The following is an 18912-nucleotide window of genomic DNA, read 5'->3' on the forward strand; positions in this document are numbered from 1 at the left end:
TTGAATTGTTTTACGTTAGTTATACATGTATATGCATATATATTTGCATATCTATGTGTGTATATATACATATATACAAACACCTTCTAGTCAATTATAGATCTGTGGTGTATGCACCTTTTGATGTTTTGTTGTTTATTAGATTACTTTGTAGCTGGTATGGTTTTTGGGGTGAAATGACAGTGCTCCTTGAGGGATGTGTGTACTACAAAGGAAGAGCAATAGATGAGATCACAGACTGAGCTGCAGTTAATAATACAGAAAGCAAGAAGTGTGCATAAAGGACTATTAAAGGCATTTCAGTTCAATTCAGTCGCTTAGTCGTGTCCGACACTTTGCGACCCCGTGAACCGCAGCACGCCAGGCCTCCCTGTCCATCACCAATACCCGGAGTCCATCGAAACCCATGTCCATCGAGTTGGTGATGTCATCCAACCATCTCATCCTCTGTCGTCCCCTTCTCCTGCCCTCAATCTTTCCCAGCATCAGGGTCTTTTCAAATGAGTCAGCTCTTCGCATCAGGTGGTCAAAGTATCGGAGTTTCAGCTTCAGCATCAATCCTTCCAATGAACACCCAGGACTGATCTCCTTTAGGATGGAAAAGGCAGTAGGAATGAGTTAATGAAGGAAAAGAGGCTGACATTAATTTAAGCTAATACCTGCTTTGGGGATTGAAATTCATGGTGAAATCCAAACGTTAGGGAATCAAATGCCAAAATAACTTCTGGATGTAAAAATGTTTACAAGCTACTTTCAGGAAAGTTGCTTGCCAAGGTTAAGTAGAAAATTCATAGAATATATCTGGAACTATTTCTTTATGTTTCCAAGACTGGATTCTTCTCTCCTGTGCAAAGACTAAAATAAATCATGGTTATGATATAGGCTTTTCCCCCAAAGACTTTTGAGTTAAAAGGCTGGCAACATTTCTTTGGCAGTTGAACTTGCTTTCTTTACAAAGCTCTGTGATTATGTATTTAGGCCTTAGAGTCTTAAATCTTAAAAGATTAAAAAATGATTATTTAAAAACTCTAATGGTGAATTATTGGTATCATTTTTGATTTTATGGTTCCTTATCTTGTTATCATAATAACTAAATCACATTATTTTTATGGTAATTTAATTTTATTCCCTGAGTTTAAACAGTAAGTATTTTGCTATTGAAAAAGTGATTTTAAAAAAAGTAGAAAAGTAGAAAAATGGGTATTCAATGCAGTGGTAACTCAAATACTATTATTAACATTTGTGTGTTAACTTTAGATGGTGACTTTTTCCCCACATCTGTTCATATTTCTCTGAAATCTGGTTTTAGCTCTTAACTCTGAAAGATATTGTTTCCAAATTTTGTATATTTTAACCAATCTGTAATGAAGATCTTTGTATACAAGATATTTTTCAATTATTTTTTTCCCTCTGAGATCTAAATTCTTTTTTTTTCAAATTGAGGTATAGTTGATGTACAATATTATATATGTTACAGTTGTACAATACAGTGATTTTTTTCAGTTACAAGGAAAACAACACATGGTCAACTAAAATTTTAACAGTACGAACGGAATGAAATAGCAAATACAGTCCTCTTTAACCTATTCAACCCTAGTCTCATTTCCAAATGTAATCACAATTTAAAATTTTTTATATCATAACGTACCAAAATTCAGAAAACTCACCTTAGCTATAATAACGACATTATGTTAAAATCATTATACATATTAATTTTTGTATTGGATTTCTTATGTGCCTTTATAATCTTCAAATTCTTATCTACTCCAAGATAAGCAAATTATTTATTTCTTTAGTTCTTATTTCTTTCTATTCTTCCAGTTTTATTGCAATATAATTGACATACAGCACTGTGTAAGCTTGGGCTTCCTTTGTGGCTCAGCTGGTAAAGAATCCACCTGCAACGGCAGACCTGGGTTTCATCCCTGGTTTGGGAAGTTCCCCTGGAGAAGGGAAAAGCTACCCACTCCAGCGTTCTGGCCTGGAGAATTCCATGGACTGTATAGTCCATGGGGTCACAAAGAGTTGGACACAACTGAGTGACTTTCACTTTCACTGTGTAAGTTTAAAGTATTCAACATGATGATTTGACTTTCATGCTTCATGAAATTATTACCAGAATAAGTTTAGTGAACATCCATCACCTCAAGGATTACTTGAACAGAAGCACTGCAGTACCTTGACAGTCAATCTGAGAAACAAGATGGCTTTCTAAGTGATCAGTGGGATGGGATCTACTGGAAAAAAAATGACTCATGCCCTGGCAGGACAGAGTGGGATGATGCAAGATTTCATCACTTACTCAGGATGCAAAAATAATGAATTGTTTATTTCTGGAATTTTCCATTTGATATTTTTCAACTGTGGTTGACCACAGGTTAACTGAAACCGTGAAAAGTGAAACCACAGATAAGAGAGGAAAGATGTATGTTTATTTTATAATTTGTATATTTTAGTAGTACTCTCTGCTATCTATTTGATTCTGCAGTTTGATTTTTTTGGTAAGTGTTTATCTGGGCCTTGTTTTCTTGTGTTTTTCCTAACTGTGGGGGTGTGTGTGTGTGCATGCACATACATGTGTATTTCCTAGTTTACCCTTTCGGGACTCCTCAGTTTATATGTAAAGTTCTCTGATATGTCATCCTACCTTGAATTGTACCTAGAATTTGTCTTTTGTTCAATAAGACCATGCTCCACACTCTAGACTAGTTAATCACAATTAATTGACTTTAGGAAAGACACTGGTCTGAGAAATGGCTTACTACTCTAGAAAATAATTATAGTTTCTGATCTCCATGGGATTTCTCTGCTTCATAACAGCACAGTCATTTTATATATATCTCTCTCTGCCAATTTCAACCCTCACAGTCAAGTGTTCTGAACAAGACATTTAGTTTTGTAGTACTTTCAGAAACAAATATTGAAATAGACATTTTTTATTGCATAGAGTATTTCTCTGTTTAGTCTTGAGGTCTGGAGATTTTAATATCAGAAATAAATATGAATTGAGTGGAGTGTTTCTGTGGCCTTTATTAAAGTGGACATATTTCTTTTTCATTTTACTTCTACATATGATTAAGAAAATAAATTTATTATTGTTCAACAGTGCAGACATAGCTCAGAGATATTACAAGTTCAGTTCCAGACTACTGTAATAAAGCAAGTTCCACTAATTTTTGGTTACCCAGTGCGTATTAAAGTTATGTTTACATTATATTGTAATCTACTAAGTGTGTAATAACATTATGTCTGAAAATACAATACCTTAATTCAAAAAGACTTTCTTGCTAAAAAATGCTAACCGTTATCTGATCCTGTAGTGAGTTGCAATTTTTTTGCTGACAGAGGATCTTGCCTTTAGGTCAATGGCTACAGGGTGGTGGTTGCTGAAGGTTGGGATGGCTGGGGCAATTTCTTACTATAACTAAACAATGATGTTTGCTACACTGACTGACTTTTCCTTTCATAAACAATTTCTCTGTAGCATGTAATGCTGTTTGGTAGCATTTTATCCACAATAAGACATCTTTCAAAATTGGAGTCAGTCTTCTCAAACCCTGCGGCTGCTTTATCAACTCAGTTTAGTCAATTCAGTCGCTCAGTTGTGTCTGACTCTTTGTGACCCCATGGACTGCAGCACACCAGGCCTCCCTGTCCATCACCAACTCCCAAAGTTTACTCAAACTCATGTCCATTGAATTGGTGATGCCATCCAACCATCTCATCCTCTGTCGTCCCCTTCTTCTCCTACCCCTAATCCCTCCCAGCATCAGGGTCTTTTCAAATGAGTCAGCTCTTCCCATGAGGTGGCCAAAGTATTGGAGTTTCAGCTTCAGCATCAGTCCTTCCAATGAACACCCAGGACTGATCTCCTTTAGGGTGGACTGGTTGGATCTCCTTGCTGTCCAAGGGACTCTCAAGAGTCTTCTACAAGACAGTTCAAAAGCATCAATTCTTTGGCACTCAGATTTCTTTATAGTCCAACTCTCACATCCATACATGACCACTGGAAAAACCATAGCTTTGACTAGACGGACCTTTGTTGGCAAATAATGTCTCTGCTTTCTAATATGCTGTCTAGGTTGCTCATAAAATTTCTTCCAGGTAGTAAGCGTCTTTTTATTTCATGGCTGCAGTGATTTTGGAGCCCCCCAAAATAAAGTTTGCCATTGTTTCCACTGTTTCTCCATCTATTTGCCATGAAGTGATGGGACCAGATGCCATGATCTTAGTTTTCTGAATGTTGAGGTTTAAGCCAACTTTTTCACTCTCCTCTTTCACTTTCATCAAGAGACTCTTTAGTTCTTCTTCACTTTCTGCCATAAGGGTGGTGTCGTCTGCATATCTGAGGTTATTGATATTTCTCCCGGCAATCTTGATTCCAGCTTGTGCTTCCTTCAGCCCAGCATTTCTCATGGTGTACTCTGCATATAAGTTAAATAAGCAGGGTGACAATATACAGCCTTGACATACTCTTTTTCCTATTTGGAACCAGTCTGTTGTTCCGTGTAGAGTTCTAACTGTTGCTTCCCCTGCATAGAGCTTTCTTAAGAGGCAGATCAGGTGGTCTGGTATTCCCATCTTTTTCAGAATTTTCCACAGTTTATTGTGATCTATACAGTCAAAGTCCTTGACATAGTCAATAAAGCAGAAATAGATGTTTTTCTGGAACTCTCTTGCTTTTTTGATGACCCAGCAGATGTTGGCATTTTAATCTCTGGTTCCACTGCCTTTTCTAAAACCAGCTTGAACATCTGGAAGTTCACAGTTCACGTATTGTTGAAGCCTGGCTTGGAGAATTTTGAGCATTACTTTTCTAGCATGTGAGATGAGTGCAATTGTGTGGTAGTTTGAGCGTTCTTTGGCATTGCCTTTCTTAGGGATTGGAATGAAAACTGACCTTTTCCAGTCCTGTGGCCACTGCTGAGTTTTCTAAATTCGCTGACATATTGAGTGCAGCACTTTCACAGCATCATCTTTTAGGATTTGAAATAGCTCAACTGGAATTCCATCACCTCCATTAGCTTTGTTAATAGTGATGCTTCCTAAGGCCCACTTGACTTCACATTCCAGGATGTCTGACTCTAGGTGAGTGATCACACCATTGTGATTATCTGGGTCGTGAAGATATTTTTTTGTACAGTTCTTCTGCGTATTCTTGCCACCTCTTCTTAATATCAACTAAGTTTATCAACTAAGTTTATGTAATATTTGTTGTCAGTTCAATAGTCATAGCACCTTCACCAGGAGCAGAATCTATGCCAAGGAATCAGTTTGTTTCCTTACTCAGGAGGGGCAACTCTGCACTTCTTAAAATTTATCATCATGTTGTGGCAATTAAGTCCTATTTTCAGGCTCTACTTCATTTGCTGTTTCCGCCACGTCTGCAGTGACTTTCTGCACATTAGTTGAATCCTCCATAGTTCTCCATAAAGGCTGGAATCAACTTCTTCTCAGCTTCTGTTAATGTTGATACTTTTGACCTCTTCCCATCATCGGGGAGTTTGTAGTTTCCTCAATTCTGTCTCGTCACAATAAAAATTTGAAGCGATGGACGGACCAGCATTACAGCCCTCGGACGGACCAGTGTTGCAGCTCTTGGATGGATCACTGTTACAGCTCCGTGTTACAGCTCAGTTTTATTTAGAAAGTAAAGGAAAATACATCCTTGAGGTGTGAGGGCATGCTGACCCAAAAGACAGGAAGAGAAGAGAGGCCCCCAGCCCAATTTTGGCTCCTCTTTTTATAAAGTTTTTTTCTCCTCCCCCTGGGCCTGCCCTATGGAAATTGGGCTAACCTGGAGTGCTGTTTGTTTTACCTGAGGTCCTCACTCCTGTGCTGGGACCTTCTAATTTTGCAGGCTTTTTCCTTACTTGTCTTTTAGCCACCGGCATTCTGGACTCCTTTTACTGAACACCATTAACCTCTAATGTTCTTAATTGAGTTTAGAATAGTGACTCCTTCTAGAAGGTTTTCAATTGACTTTGCCCAGATCCATCAGTGGAATCACTATCTAAGGCAGCTGTAGCCTTAGAATATATATACACACACACACACACACATATATATACACACACACACACACATATGTATATTAATAATAGGATTACTTTTTGATCCATGGGCTGCAGAATAGATGTGTTAACAGGCTTGGAAACAATGTGAATTTCACTGTACATCTCCATTGTAGCTCTTGGATGACCAGGTTCATTATCAAAATGTTCAGTAATATTTTGAAACTTTTTTTTTCTGAGTAGTAGATCTCAACACTGGGCTTAAAATATTCAGTAAACTGTGTTTTAAAGAGATGTACTATCATCCAGGCAGAGTTGATTTAGCAGAGGGCCCTGGGATTTCTGGAATGGTAAACGAGCCTCGGCTTCAAGTCGTCAGCTGCATTAACTCCTAGTATGAGAGTCAGCCTGTCCTTTAAGATTTGAAGCCAGGCCTCAACCTCCCCTCTCTAGCTATGGAAGTCCGACATGTCATCTTTTCCCAATAGAAGCCTTTAAATCTACATTGAAAATCTGTTGTTGAGTGTCCTCACCTTCATCTTAGTTACATCTTCTGGATAACTTGCTGCAGCTTGCATCTGATCTGTATCAGCATTTGTTGCCTCATCTGGCGCATTTATGTTACAGAAATGGCTTCTTTCCTTAAGCCTCATGAACCAATCTCTGCTAGCTTCAGACTTTTCTTCTGTGACTTACTCATGTCTCTCAACCTTTATAGAATTGAAGAGAGTTAGGGCTACCTCGGGATTCGGTTTTGGCTTAAGTAAATATTGAGACTGGTTTGCTCTTCTATCCAGACCAATAAAACTTTCTCCATATCAGCCATAAGGCTGTTTCACTTTGTTAACATTTATGTGTTCACTGGAGGAGCACTTCTAATTTCCTTCAAGAAATTTTCCTTTGCATTCACAACTTGGCTAACTGGTTAAAGAAGACTAGCTTTAGGCCTTATTTCAGCTTTCAAAATTCCTTTCTCTCTCAATTTAATTACTTCTAGCTTTTGATTTAAAGGGCTTCCCTAGGGGCTCGGTAGTAAAGAATCCATGTGCAGAAGACCTGAGTTTGATGCCTGGGTTGGGAAGATCCCCTGGAGTAGAAAATGGCAACTCACTGCAGCGTACTTGCCTGAGCTATAGTTCGTGGGGTTGCAGAAGAGTTGGCCATGTTTATTTTGGGTTATCTCTGTTAGATTTTGATGTCATATATTCATGAGCTTTATAAACTGAACTACATACCTGTTTTTTTTATATGTTCCATACGAGTTTCAGACATTGAGAATACAGTAAAAATTAACCAGTACTGAAATAGTTTGTGGGAATTCTTTCATCATTTGCTTTCCTTTGATATCCTTAATTAGCCTTGTCTAAGGTTCCTTTTTATTTGCTTCCTTTTCATTTTTTTTTTAATGTTTCAAATATCCCTTGCTTCCTGTGGTATTCATTTTGTTTTACATTTTTAAAAATTACATGAATTAAGTTTTAATTTGTTTACATTTTTAAATAATGAAAGTATTTAAGCCTAAAAGTTTGGCTTCAGTTTTTCTACATCCAATTGAATATAGCTCTCTGTGCTACACAATAGGACCTTGTTGTTTATCTATTCTCTATATAAATAGTTTGTATCTGCTAATTCCAAACTCCCAGTTCATCCTTGCCACAATCCTCTCTTATTTGGCAATCACAAATCCATTCTCTATGTCTATGAGTCTATTTCTGCTTGGTAGATAAATTCATTTGTGTCATATTTTAGAACCTACATGTGAGTGATAGCATATGGTGTCTGTCTCTTTCTGACTTATTACTTTACTTAGTATTATAATCTCTAGGTCCATCCTTGTTGGTGCAAATGGCATTATTTCATTCCTTGTTATGGCTGGGTATTATTCCATTGTATATATGCACCATATCTTCTTTATCCATTCATTTGTTGATGGACATTTAGTTTGAATACCCTTAGTCTTTTTCTTTGTTTACTTAGATGATTGACATTAGGTTTTTATCTTAAAGTAGTATATTTTTACCCCCAAGCCACTTTTCCATCTTGTGATAGTCTCGGAAGGTTTCTGAGTTAATTTGAAGATACTGATATGTGTTTCATCTTTTTTTAGGTCTGGCGCCTGGATCCTGTCACTGTAAGCCTGGCTTCAGAGGCGTGAGCTGCGATCGTTGTGCCAGAGGTTACGCTGGCTACCCAGACTGCAAGCCCTGCAACTGCAGTGGTGCTGGGAGCACCAACGAGGACCCCTGTTTTGGACCCTGTAGCTGCAAGGTACCTCGTGTACTCAAATAACGTCCATTGTTTAGAGCAAAGGTTATTTTCCTTAGTTTCTCTGTTATGTTTGTATACATCAAGCGATTGGAGCTTCTGTAAATATCCAGTCTCTATTCCATGGCAGCACTTCTCTAAGTGTCTTTAGAATCAGGTTTGGTTCAGCAAGACACATGCCTTTGGTTTAAAAACTTACAAATACAGAAGAGAAGTCATCTTAAGAATGTGTTATTTTAACAGAAACACATTTGCCCCCTTATCTATCTAGTGTGTTAATTTTAAAATATACAACACTAAAGCTAGCAACCCTTTAAAACTACTATACACTCAAATCTACTTTAGCTTCATGTCTTATCTAATTCTGAAAAGAATTCTCTCAAAGATTTCATTCTAGATTTTTAAATCATCTTCTGAAGTTTGAACCCAGACAGGTCTGAAAATACCATGTTCAAAATCGTCTATTTAATTACCAAAAAATGTGAGACACCCTAGTGGATCTGATTACATGCTCAGTAATTCCTCACAAGAGTACTTTCAGAAATGCAACTTTGTTTATTGTACACACTCAGAGAATAGGACATCATGCTGTCACCACGGGACACATTGTACCTGCAGCTTACACATAGAGGAAACATAGAAGCAGGTACAAATTTGAAATTATAAAACTGGTTTGCGTGCATGCATCGCTTCAGTTGTGTCCAACTCTGTGCGACCCCATGGACAGCAGCCCACAGGCTCCCCTGTCCACGGGATTCTCCAGCAAGAATACTGGAGTGGGTTGCCATCTCCTTCTCTATAAAACTGGTTTACTTTACAGTAATCAGTTCCAAAACATTCAGATCAGACAATGTTAGCTATATTAGCTGAGAGAATAAACACTCCATTAAAAAAGTTAGAATCCCATACAAATATAAAAATAAATGTTACTTTTTTAAAGAAAAAGCATAGATGAAACTTTATTAAGAATATTTCCTTTATTAATTCATTAGCCTTATCTGCTGCTGCTGCTTAGTCACTCACTTGTGTTTGATTCTTTGTGACCCCATAGACTCTAGCCCGCCAGGCTCCTCTGTCCATGGAGATTCTCCAGACAGGAATACTGGAGTGGGTTGCCATGCCCTCCTCCAGGCTCCAGGGGAATCTTCCCATCCCAGGGATCGAACCCAGGTCTTTTGCATTGCAGGTGGATTCTTTACCATCTGAACCTCTAGTGAAGCAGTCTTATCTAGACAACTATAAACTATATACTGATAGTTTGTGTTTACGTGTGCATATGTATACAAACATTAAACCATAAAATAAGTAAATATTAGTATCCATGTTGAGAACATGTTTGTTGGGACAAGAAGCTAAATATTGTAATAGTTATATAATTAAATATATGTTATATCCAGGGCTATTTAGATACCTATCTTGGAACACTGAAACAATAAAACTCCTGTCTACATAAACATGCAGAAAGTCTATAGTCCACGGTAAAGAGTTGCCATGTGTTGAAAAATAGTAAATTAACTACATCTAGTACCTTTTAGTCTAATATTATCTAGGATGAAGACTTACTTGTAGATCAATACCAGAGTGGTCTGTGAGTGATCACTTGCTAATGGACACCACCTGTCTTGTGGTGTATATCTTTTGGAGTAATCCTAGAAGCATCTCTAATATTTATGAAATATAGTTCCTGTATGTGCTTTATTCCTTTCCCAAAACTCCACAGAAATCTCTTAGCTTTATCACTTGTTCAAGTAAAGGACAAGCACAGCTGAGCTTCAAATGAAAGAGAAACCTTCTGAGTCTCTAGAGTATAGGAAGTAAAACTGGAAAAAAAGGGAATGTTGTCATACACATATTATTCATAGAGGGAAGATACCTGGTATTTGCCACGAAAGAACAACGGCTGAAGGAGGCAGGCCCCATTCATTTTCTTTGATACATATATCAGAAAGGCTAGAACAGGAGAGTTGTCATCATTAGCAGAGCTCCAAGGGAGAATTGCTCAAGCCACTGGCTGGTCTCTGCCTGCCTCAGAGAGTGATTCCAATCCTAATAAGAAAAATGCCTCTTACAGTCACTTGAAACTCTACATAGACAATTAGAACACAACAATAAATAGTAATTAAGAAATAAAAGAGAATGAAAAACTAAGTAAGTAGCATCATTAAAAGAGTTCTCTTCAACTATGTGATATTTTAAATAGATGACTATAAGCTCTTATAAACTAGAATGCTTTATAGGATAAAAACTTGCAGAAAGCAAATCTCATTAGATATCTAAATAATTTTAGAAGTGTTGAATTTTATGCATGTTTCACAAAAACATCATTTGACATAGGATTGTCAGCTGATTACTCAAAACAACATGGATCAGAATGCTGTTTAACAGATGAAATGTTATTTGGAAGCTAAGTAGAGACTTAAATTCAAATATGATGATACCTATAAAGGCATTCATCTTCAAAATGTGTATTAACCAGTAAACATTTGCACATTTATTCTTTTTCACTGTAATATATATTAATTTTCCAAAATTTTCATTAAAAAAAATACCTTAAGTCTGTGAACATTTTAAGAAATCACCTTGTTGTAAAGTCTCGGGCCTAAATTTATTTCTAGTGTAAATTGTAAATGACTAATGTTCTATTTAAATGCAGTACTGAGAAGAGTGGACACCTTATTCCCATTTCTTCCATTTCGCATACAGGTATTTTGGATAAAATGGAGCAAAAAAATTTGCAATCAGGTAGATTCAGGAAAGAAAGGGAATTTCCTAGATATCAGACCAAAGAAGGAAATCTGAGTTAAGCGTGGTGCTGTTTAGTCGCTAAGTTGTGTTTGATTCTTTGTGACCCCATGGACCGTAGCCTGTCAGCCTCTGTCAGTGGGATTTCCCATGGCAAATACTGGAGCAGGTTGCCATTTCCTTCACTTAAAGCATGTGAAGTGAAGAGAAAGTGTTAGTCACTCAGTGGTGTTTGACTCTTAGTGGCTATAGCAGCCAGGCTTCTCTGTCCATGGGGAATTCTCCAGCCAAGAATACTGGAGTGAGTAGCCATTTCCTTAGCCAGGGGATCTTCCTTACCCAGGCATTGCACCCAGGTCTCTTGTATTTCAGGCAGATTCTTTACCATCTGAGCCACCAGGGAAGCCCATAAACTCAAACAAAACTATGCAACTAAGGTCATGGCATTGGAGATAGGAGGCTGGTCTTAATGCTGAGATAGGAATTCAAGTTTAGAGTTTTAATGGCTTCTCTGAACCTTGACACTAAGATTTGAACCCACCGAGGGAAACAGGAACTGAATTCATTTAAACCTGGACTCTAGAAATGCTCCCTAGCAGTCAACAAGCAGGCACTAGAAAATTACACCCAGAGGCGAGGCGTGTCAACCAGAAAACATTCTCTTTCCTTTGGGGCTCTAGGTAGGTGAAAATTAGGGCACTGTCAAAATCCCAAATCTGAGTGCCACATGGAATGGGGTTGGTTTTAATCTCCCTTTAGGTGCTGGAATTCTTCAACACGTCAAGCAAACGGTATTTCCACAGGAAGAAAGTATAGCCTTAACTGACTGTGAACTCACCATAAAGTAGTATACTGCACAATAGGAAAATAACTGCAAGAGGAAATTGGAAGTCAAAGAAGTCAGAATGTTCATAAACTAAAAACAAGAAAGAATCAGACAACCTGAAAAAATTGCACACACATAAAAATATTTAAACAATTTAATAATATATATCACAGAAATAAAATATGTAGAAAATGAATAGTCATAAAAATATGAGTAGAAGATAAAAGCACAAAGAAAGAAAAACAGGGGAAAAAACAAAAACTAGGGTACTATATTAAAAGAATAAGCAGGTTTGGAAAAAAGTTGATGCAATTTATTTCTAGAAATGAACAAAAAAATTAGATGTAGTCATTGAAATTTAAAATTCAGTGAGTGGGTTGAACAAGAGGTTAGAAAACTGTTGGATAGAGGATCAGAAATACAGAATGGGGTAAAATACTTATACATTGTCATAGGGAGGTAAAGAAATAAAAACATGCCAAGTGGCATGGTTGGTAGAACGATAAAATTCAATATAAGTTTAGCAGAAGTGGCCAAAGAAGATATTAGATGAAATTGGGGAGAAACAGTATTCAAGAAATAATTGAGTAAAGAATTATGAAGATTTAAAGAAGATTATATATGCTCAGTTTGAAGAAGATAAAAAAAAGTCCACCACCAGGGTTTAGTAGAATCCCTGCCCACCAGTCAAGGAAAAATATTAAAACCAGAGACAAATATCAGTTTATTGTGAATGTTCACCACCAGCAGTTCAACTTCACTGAAAAAGCTTCTCAGTGACATATGTACTTTAGTCAAAGAATATTGAACCCAGAAGAATTTCAGTGGGTTGAAGACTGTAAGAATCAGTCTATGGAAAGCAGTAGCATTTCTGTACACCAGCGATAGCCAATTAGGAAATGTAATAATATTTAGAATGCAACAAGACGATGTGGTACTCAGGAATAAATGTTCTCAATTAGAGGTATTTTTAAAAAGATTAGGGAAGATCATAGGTAATACTTAAAATGGGGAGAAATAGCTGCTAATTTTAAGTGCTGGTAAAAATCTGGGGAGATGGAAGTGTTCACCATTGCTCTTATTAGAATGAATTAGGGACTTCCCTGGTGGGCCAGTGGCTGACTCTGCAACCCCAATGCAGGGGGCCCAGATTTATTCCATGAGGAGGGCATGGCAACCCACTCCAGTATTCTTGCCTGGACAATCCCTATGGGCAGAGGAGCCTTGCGGCCAGGAGTCCTTGTGGTCACAAGGAGTCGGACACCACTGGGCAACTAAGCATAGCACAGGAAGGAACTAGGTCCCACATGCTGCAGTGAGGATGATGGAGATCCCACATGGCACAACTTAGACCGGGTACAGCCAAATAAATAAATAAATATTTTTAAAAATTAGGATGAAGTAGTATCAAAACTCAGAGAAGGCAATGGCACCCCACTCCAGTACTCTTGCCTGGAGAATCCCATGGACGGAGGAGCCTGGTAGGCTGCGGTCCATGGGGTCGCTAAGAGTCAGACACAACTGAGCGACTTCACTTTCCCTTTTCACTTTCATGCATTGGAGAAGGAAATGGCAACCCACTCCAGTGTTCTTGCCTGGAGATTCCCAGGGACGGGAGAGCCTTGGTGGGCTGCCGTCTATGGGGTCGCACAGAGTCGGACATGACTGAAGTGACTTAGCAGCAGCAGCAGCAGCAGTATTACCATTAAAGGTATTTAAAACCTGTCAGCCAGCAACTCCGTACCTAGACATTTACCCTAAAGAATCTTATGCTATGTGTACAAAGAAGAATATGAAAGATGCTCAGCACACTCCTGCTTGTTATTATGAAAATTAGGAAAAATCTAAATATCCATAGATAAGAAAAATAGTGATATATTCATATAATCTGATACAAGAGCAAGTGAGTGAAATAGGTCTTACATGTAAAAACATTGATAAATTTCAGGTGAAGTGAAGAAAACAAACGCCGTTATCATTTATGTAAAGATGTAAAACATAAAAAAAACTATGAATACACAAATAGAAATTTTAAAATTTTAAATACACTGATATGATGTGTACTAATTTCAGCAAGACAAGGCTCAAAGCTTTTCCTTCTGCCCTCTTACTGTATCCTCCTCCTCTCCTAGTATCTTCCCCTCCCAAAATTTGCTTCATCTCTCATATCCTAGCCTGTCTCTTATTCTTTCAGAAGTATATTACTTAACTTGGGCTCTTGTTGGATTTGATTTGCTGTTTTGTTGACTATATTTGCATCCACATTCCTCAGAGAAAGTGGTCTGTAATTTTCTTTTTTGTAGTATCTTTGTCTGGTTTTGGTGTCAGGATGATGGTGGCTTCATAGAATAAATTTGGAAGTGTTTACTCCTCTTCAACTTTTTGGAACAGTTTGAGAAGGATAAATTCTTTATTGTACATTTGGTAGGATTTCTCAGTGAGGCTGTCCAATTCTGAACTCTTGTTTGGAGAGATGTGTCTTGTTTTGTTTTGTTTTGTTTTGTTTTTACAGATTCTATTCCACTTCTAGTGATGATCTGTTCAAGTTAACTATTTCTTCTTGACTCAGTTTTGACAAGCTGTATGTTTCAAAAACTTGTCCATTTCTGCAATTTGTTAGCATAAAACTGCTCAAACTGGAGAAGGAAATGACAACCCACTCCAGTATTCTTGCCTGGAGAATTCCGTAGACAGAGGAGCCTGGTGGGTTACAGTCCATGGAACTGCAAAGACTCAGACATGACTGAATGACTAATTTCACAACTGTTCATAGCATTCTCTTATGATTTTTTGTTGAGCATTTTTCGTGTCTATATTCATCAGTGATATTTGCCTGTAACTTTCTTTTTGTGGTATCTTTACCTGGTTTTGGTATTGGGGTGATTGTGGGGCTGGGGTTGGGGAACTGTAACTGCAGGAAATGAGATAACTGTGCTGCTGCCTAGGATCTGGGCTGCCTCTTTGGTAGACTTCTTCTGGGACCTGTCTACTCCAGATCTAGTTCTCCGCTGTGGTGTGGAGTGAGCAGAGCGCATGTATTCTTGCTGGAGAACCAGTCACTGAATCCTCCTGCCCAGAGCCTCTCTGCCCAGATTTAGCACGTGTCCACTGTGTGTTCCTGTGGCACTAGCTGGTGGATGCGTTGACAATGGTCGTCTCAGCTCTGCCCAGATCACACCCCAGCTGCCCTGGTCTGTCTCTGCATAAGTAGACTGAATCGTTGGCTTGTTCTTGCACCAGGCTGTAGTGTGGAGCTGAGTGGAGCTGGGGCATTCACCCCTTCAGATTGGGAAGTGCAGCAAAGTGGCAGCCGCCATTGCAAGGCTCTCTCTGTTCGGACTGTTAGCAAGCCAGCGCTCCTCACCAGTAGAGTCAAGGTTTCCACAGCCCATCTGTCTTAGCAGATTTTCCAGCAGGCAAGGGGGCTTGCATCCTCCATGCAGGACCCCAGGACTGAGATGCACAGAGTGAATTAATCTGCTCTGTCCCCAAGGTGAGAGCCGCCAGTGTGGCCCTTCTCTTTCTTTCAGGTCTTTCCAAGGGGAGTGGGTTCTGACCTGATGCCTCATTTTCCCACTCTAACCTGGTGGTGTGGAGGTCTTTCTTACAGTTCTGGTTGTATAGGAGATCTTCTGCCGGTCTCCCATTGGTTTCTCTGAGGATTGTTCTGCATGTAGATGTATTTTTGATGAGTTTGTGGTGAGCTCCCTGCCCACCTGCTCTACCACTTTGATCCCATTTCAGACCTAGATATTTAACTTACCGGATTTTGGGGGGTGGATGGGACATTCATCTATACTTTTTTTTTTTCTAGTTTTCAACTATTCTAGAGTTCCTAGAATAAATTGTAGCTGGTCTTATGCTTGGGGGGAAAAAAAAAAACTTAACTTGCTCTCTTTGACTACCAGTAACAGTCATTAGTACAGTCTTGCCTGGAAAATCTCATGGATAGAGGAGCCTGGCAGGCTGCAGTCCATGGGGTCACAAAGAGTTGGACACAACTGAGCACTGAACAGAGCTGAAACACACATAGGAAAATATGCATATTTTTAACTTCTAGATTGTGGATAATGGATAGTTAGCATATGTACTTTTTTAATGCTTTGAAGTAATTCTAGATTTAAAGTTTCTCTAATTGAAGGGAAAAAAAGGATTTCCTAATTTAAAAAGATATAAAAGCAATTTTTAGCTTACTACAATATCAACTACTGTAATGTCTACACATAAGATTTTCTGTTATATCCTTGTTTAGATAATGATATTACTGAACACTATCCTAATTATATTTCAAAATAAGAAAGCAGTGCAACTCAAGACACAAAAATATTTACTAATTTTATGTATTATTAAAATGTTTAAAATGTCTCTCCTGGTAAATTGCAAGAGACAAGCTAATTTCAGATATATGACAAGTCAATTAAATTTAAATGCTCTTCTGACTCTTGGCATTTATTTTAAGTACTACATGCTAAAATTTGGCTCTTTTGAAGTTTAGTATCATATTCTCTATTCAAAGTGAATTGAATTGCAGGCTCTGATAAATAATATAAATGGACCTTGATCTAGGTAGAAACATGCTTTTATTTTTATCAAAGTCATAATAGACAAATAGTGAAGTAAAAACTGGAAATCAAAGTCTATATTTTTATCTTGTTTTGCTTTTTTTTTTCGACTGCACTTTTCATTAACTTCTTACTGGCACACAAAATGATGTGATCTGACCTTGATTTACCTCTCCAGAATATTCGTGAGCTTCAGCCTCTGTCTTCTAGCCTTGCTTAAATTTCTTGAGTCACCAAGCTCTTTTTAGCTCTGGAATTTTACAGATTCTATTCAGACTGCTTGGAAAACCTAACTCTGACCTTTTCCCTTTGCTTACCTAAGCAGTTTTCAAGGTTCAGTTCCTTTTCTCGGTAAACTATCCATTATCCCCAAGAGAAAATTATTCTTCTGCCATAGTCACTTGTCATCTTTTTCCTTGATTATCTTTTCACAATTTGCAATCCAGTGATGACATCAATTCTATGTATTTTCTTCATCATTAAAAACTAAGATAACACAGTGGCTCATACATAAAAAAGAAGGAAAGGAGAAAACTAAAAAGAAGTATGAAGCTTTGACAGTTGCTTAAACTGATTCATATTTCTTAATCCATAAAATTGTATTGAATCTTTCTTGCCTAATTCTCTATAGTTGTAACATTGAAACAAAATATAAAGTATAATCATAAATGCCTGCTGGTTCATCTCTTGTTTATATATTTTTATAAGTAGAGATAAGTTTCCATTCTTTTCCCCAATGGGATTTTTAAAGTGTATGCTAATATTTTTATTAGTCTGGATTTCCCACCTCTTTTCCATTTATGTACAGGGATGTTTATCTTACTTTCTTGTTAGGTTCAAACCCAGGGCATTTTTACAAAGGCATTCAATTTATATATTTGATCCCAAATCTAAATTACAAATGTAAAATTTTCAGCATAAAAAGTCTATGCCATAATTTGTCTTCTGTGACACAGTTCAAAACTATTATGTTAATTGTCTTTTTATATTGAAAGTTAAGGTTGTAAAAAATTGAGAACTAATTTTCATTGCTTTTCTTCTCTTTTTCTAACCCACCAAGTATTATTTAGCCTTAGAACAGTGTATTTAAAGAGTAAACACTCAACAAATACTGCTAATTATCTAATTATCCTTCTTTTGTTAACTTCTTTTAATACTAGGATGCATTAGAATGAAGGCCATAATAGAGGGAAGCTTTAATTGACTACAAACACCCCAACCAACAGTCATGGCTGCAAATTTTTCTGAAGAAATTATCACAAAAAAAATAACTTAAATGTCAGTGGAGATATTCCTGGTAACTTCGTCAGTAGAATTCCCAGTTGGCTAACAATCACAGATAAACATGTACTGTTGAAGTTGTCCCTAATTTGTAAGAAGGTAATTTCATGAGAAAGAATACAGGGAAACTATTATGACTCTATTTCTCTAGAGAGAAACTGTGCTGAGGAAACTATAGCAAAAAGAAAACTGATGTAAAAAAAAAAAAAAGAAAACTGATGTCAACCCAACAGTCTCTAACTTCAAAAAAAAGGATCTAGTCATATTTTTCTAATTCAACTTTATTTTTAGGAAAAAAAAAAGAGCACTAAATAAAAAGGGACAGTTATTACATACTTTGTGTAGGGTAGATCAAAAAATATCTAATTAGATACTCAGCTAAATATGTTCAACAGAAATATGTATATAAAGCACATATTTCTCCCTAAGGAGATGAAAATTTGTTCTTGAGGGGCAAAAATATATCCATTTTGTGTATAAGGCAAGCATATTCATGCAGTGTGTTAACACATACCATGTATCTGTAGAATTAAAATTTCATTTTGGTGATGATTAGAAAAACATGACTAAGAGGTTCCTTAGGGACAAGATAATGAAAACTAGGTTGAGAACCATGGGTCTGAAGTGACAGTTTTTATTATCAAAATATGTAAGAGAATAAAAATATATGCTATGTGGATTAATTTTTGACAATGAAAAAATAGTTGACTATTATTAGTTCCTGTCTAATTTTTGTTAATATAACCAACTGGAATAATGCTTTAGAAATGAAAGAGCTAGAATATTTGGTTTCAGGAAAATAAGATGATATATGGAAATGTTAATCTCTAGAGTGAAAGTCTGGAGCACTCTGAAAATTAAATGTGGAGCATTTGGGAAATTACCTAGTTCATAGGCCTATCTGTAAAAAAATTACCATTAAATTTTGAAATTAGAAAGAATACTCTTGAACTCTAAATAAATATTAAATTACTGGATTGATGAAAGCTGCACATTTGAAATGCCAAGAGACTAGATTTGACCCCATTTTGTTTAGATAAACAGTTAAAAAGACTTTAAACATTTTTATTAAATTATATGCTGACAACTCTTTTTAAAGTTGATCAGTATAGAGAGCTAAAAGAGAGAAATCTCATAATGACTAAATTAGTATTTGGGCTAAAAGTCATAGACTGTTACCATCATTATCAGGTATTTAGGATCAGTTATTTTCACAGCCATG

General features: G+C 37.1%; 1 protein-coding gene across 7 annotated transcripts in view; it reads left to right on the top strand.

Annotated features, from left to right (window-relative positions):
- Nucleotides 1–18912, top strand: part of LAMA2 (laminin subunit alpha 2) — a 693967-nt gene that overhangs the window by 286760 nt on the left and 388295 nt on the right. For all 7 annotated transcript variants that reach the window (XM_043457137.1, XM_043457138.1, XM_043457134.1 and 4 more), the window contains one exon: nucleotides 8122–8282. In XM_043457137.1, the coding sequence (XP_043313072.1) occupies nucleotides 8122–8282 (161 nt within the window). The remainder of the gene's footprint in view (nucleotides 1–8121; nucleotides 8283–18912) is intronic.

The sequence above is a fragment of the Cervus canadensis genome, chromosome 33, assembly GCF_019320065.1.
Source record: "Cervus canadensis isolate Bull #8, Minnesota chromosome 33, ASM1932006v1, whole genome shotgun sequence".
Taxonomy (NCBI): domain Eukaryota; kingdom Metazoa; phylum Chordata; class Mammalia; order Artiodactyla; family Cervidae; genus Cervus; species Cervus canadensis.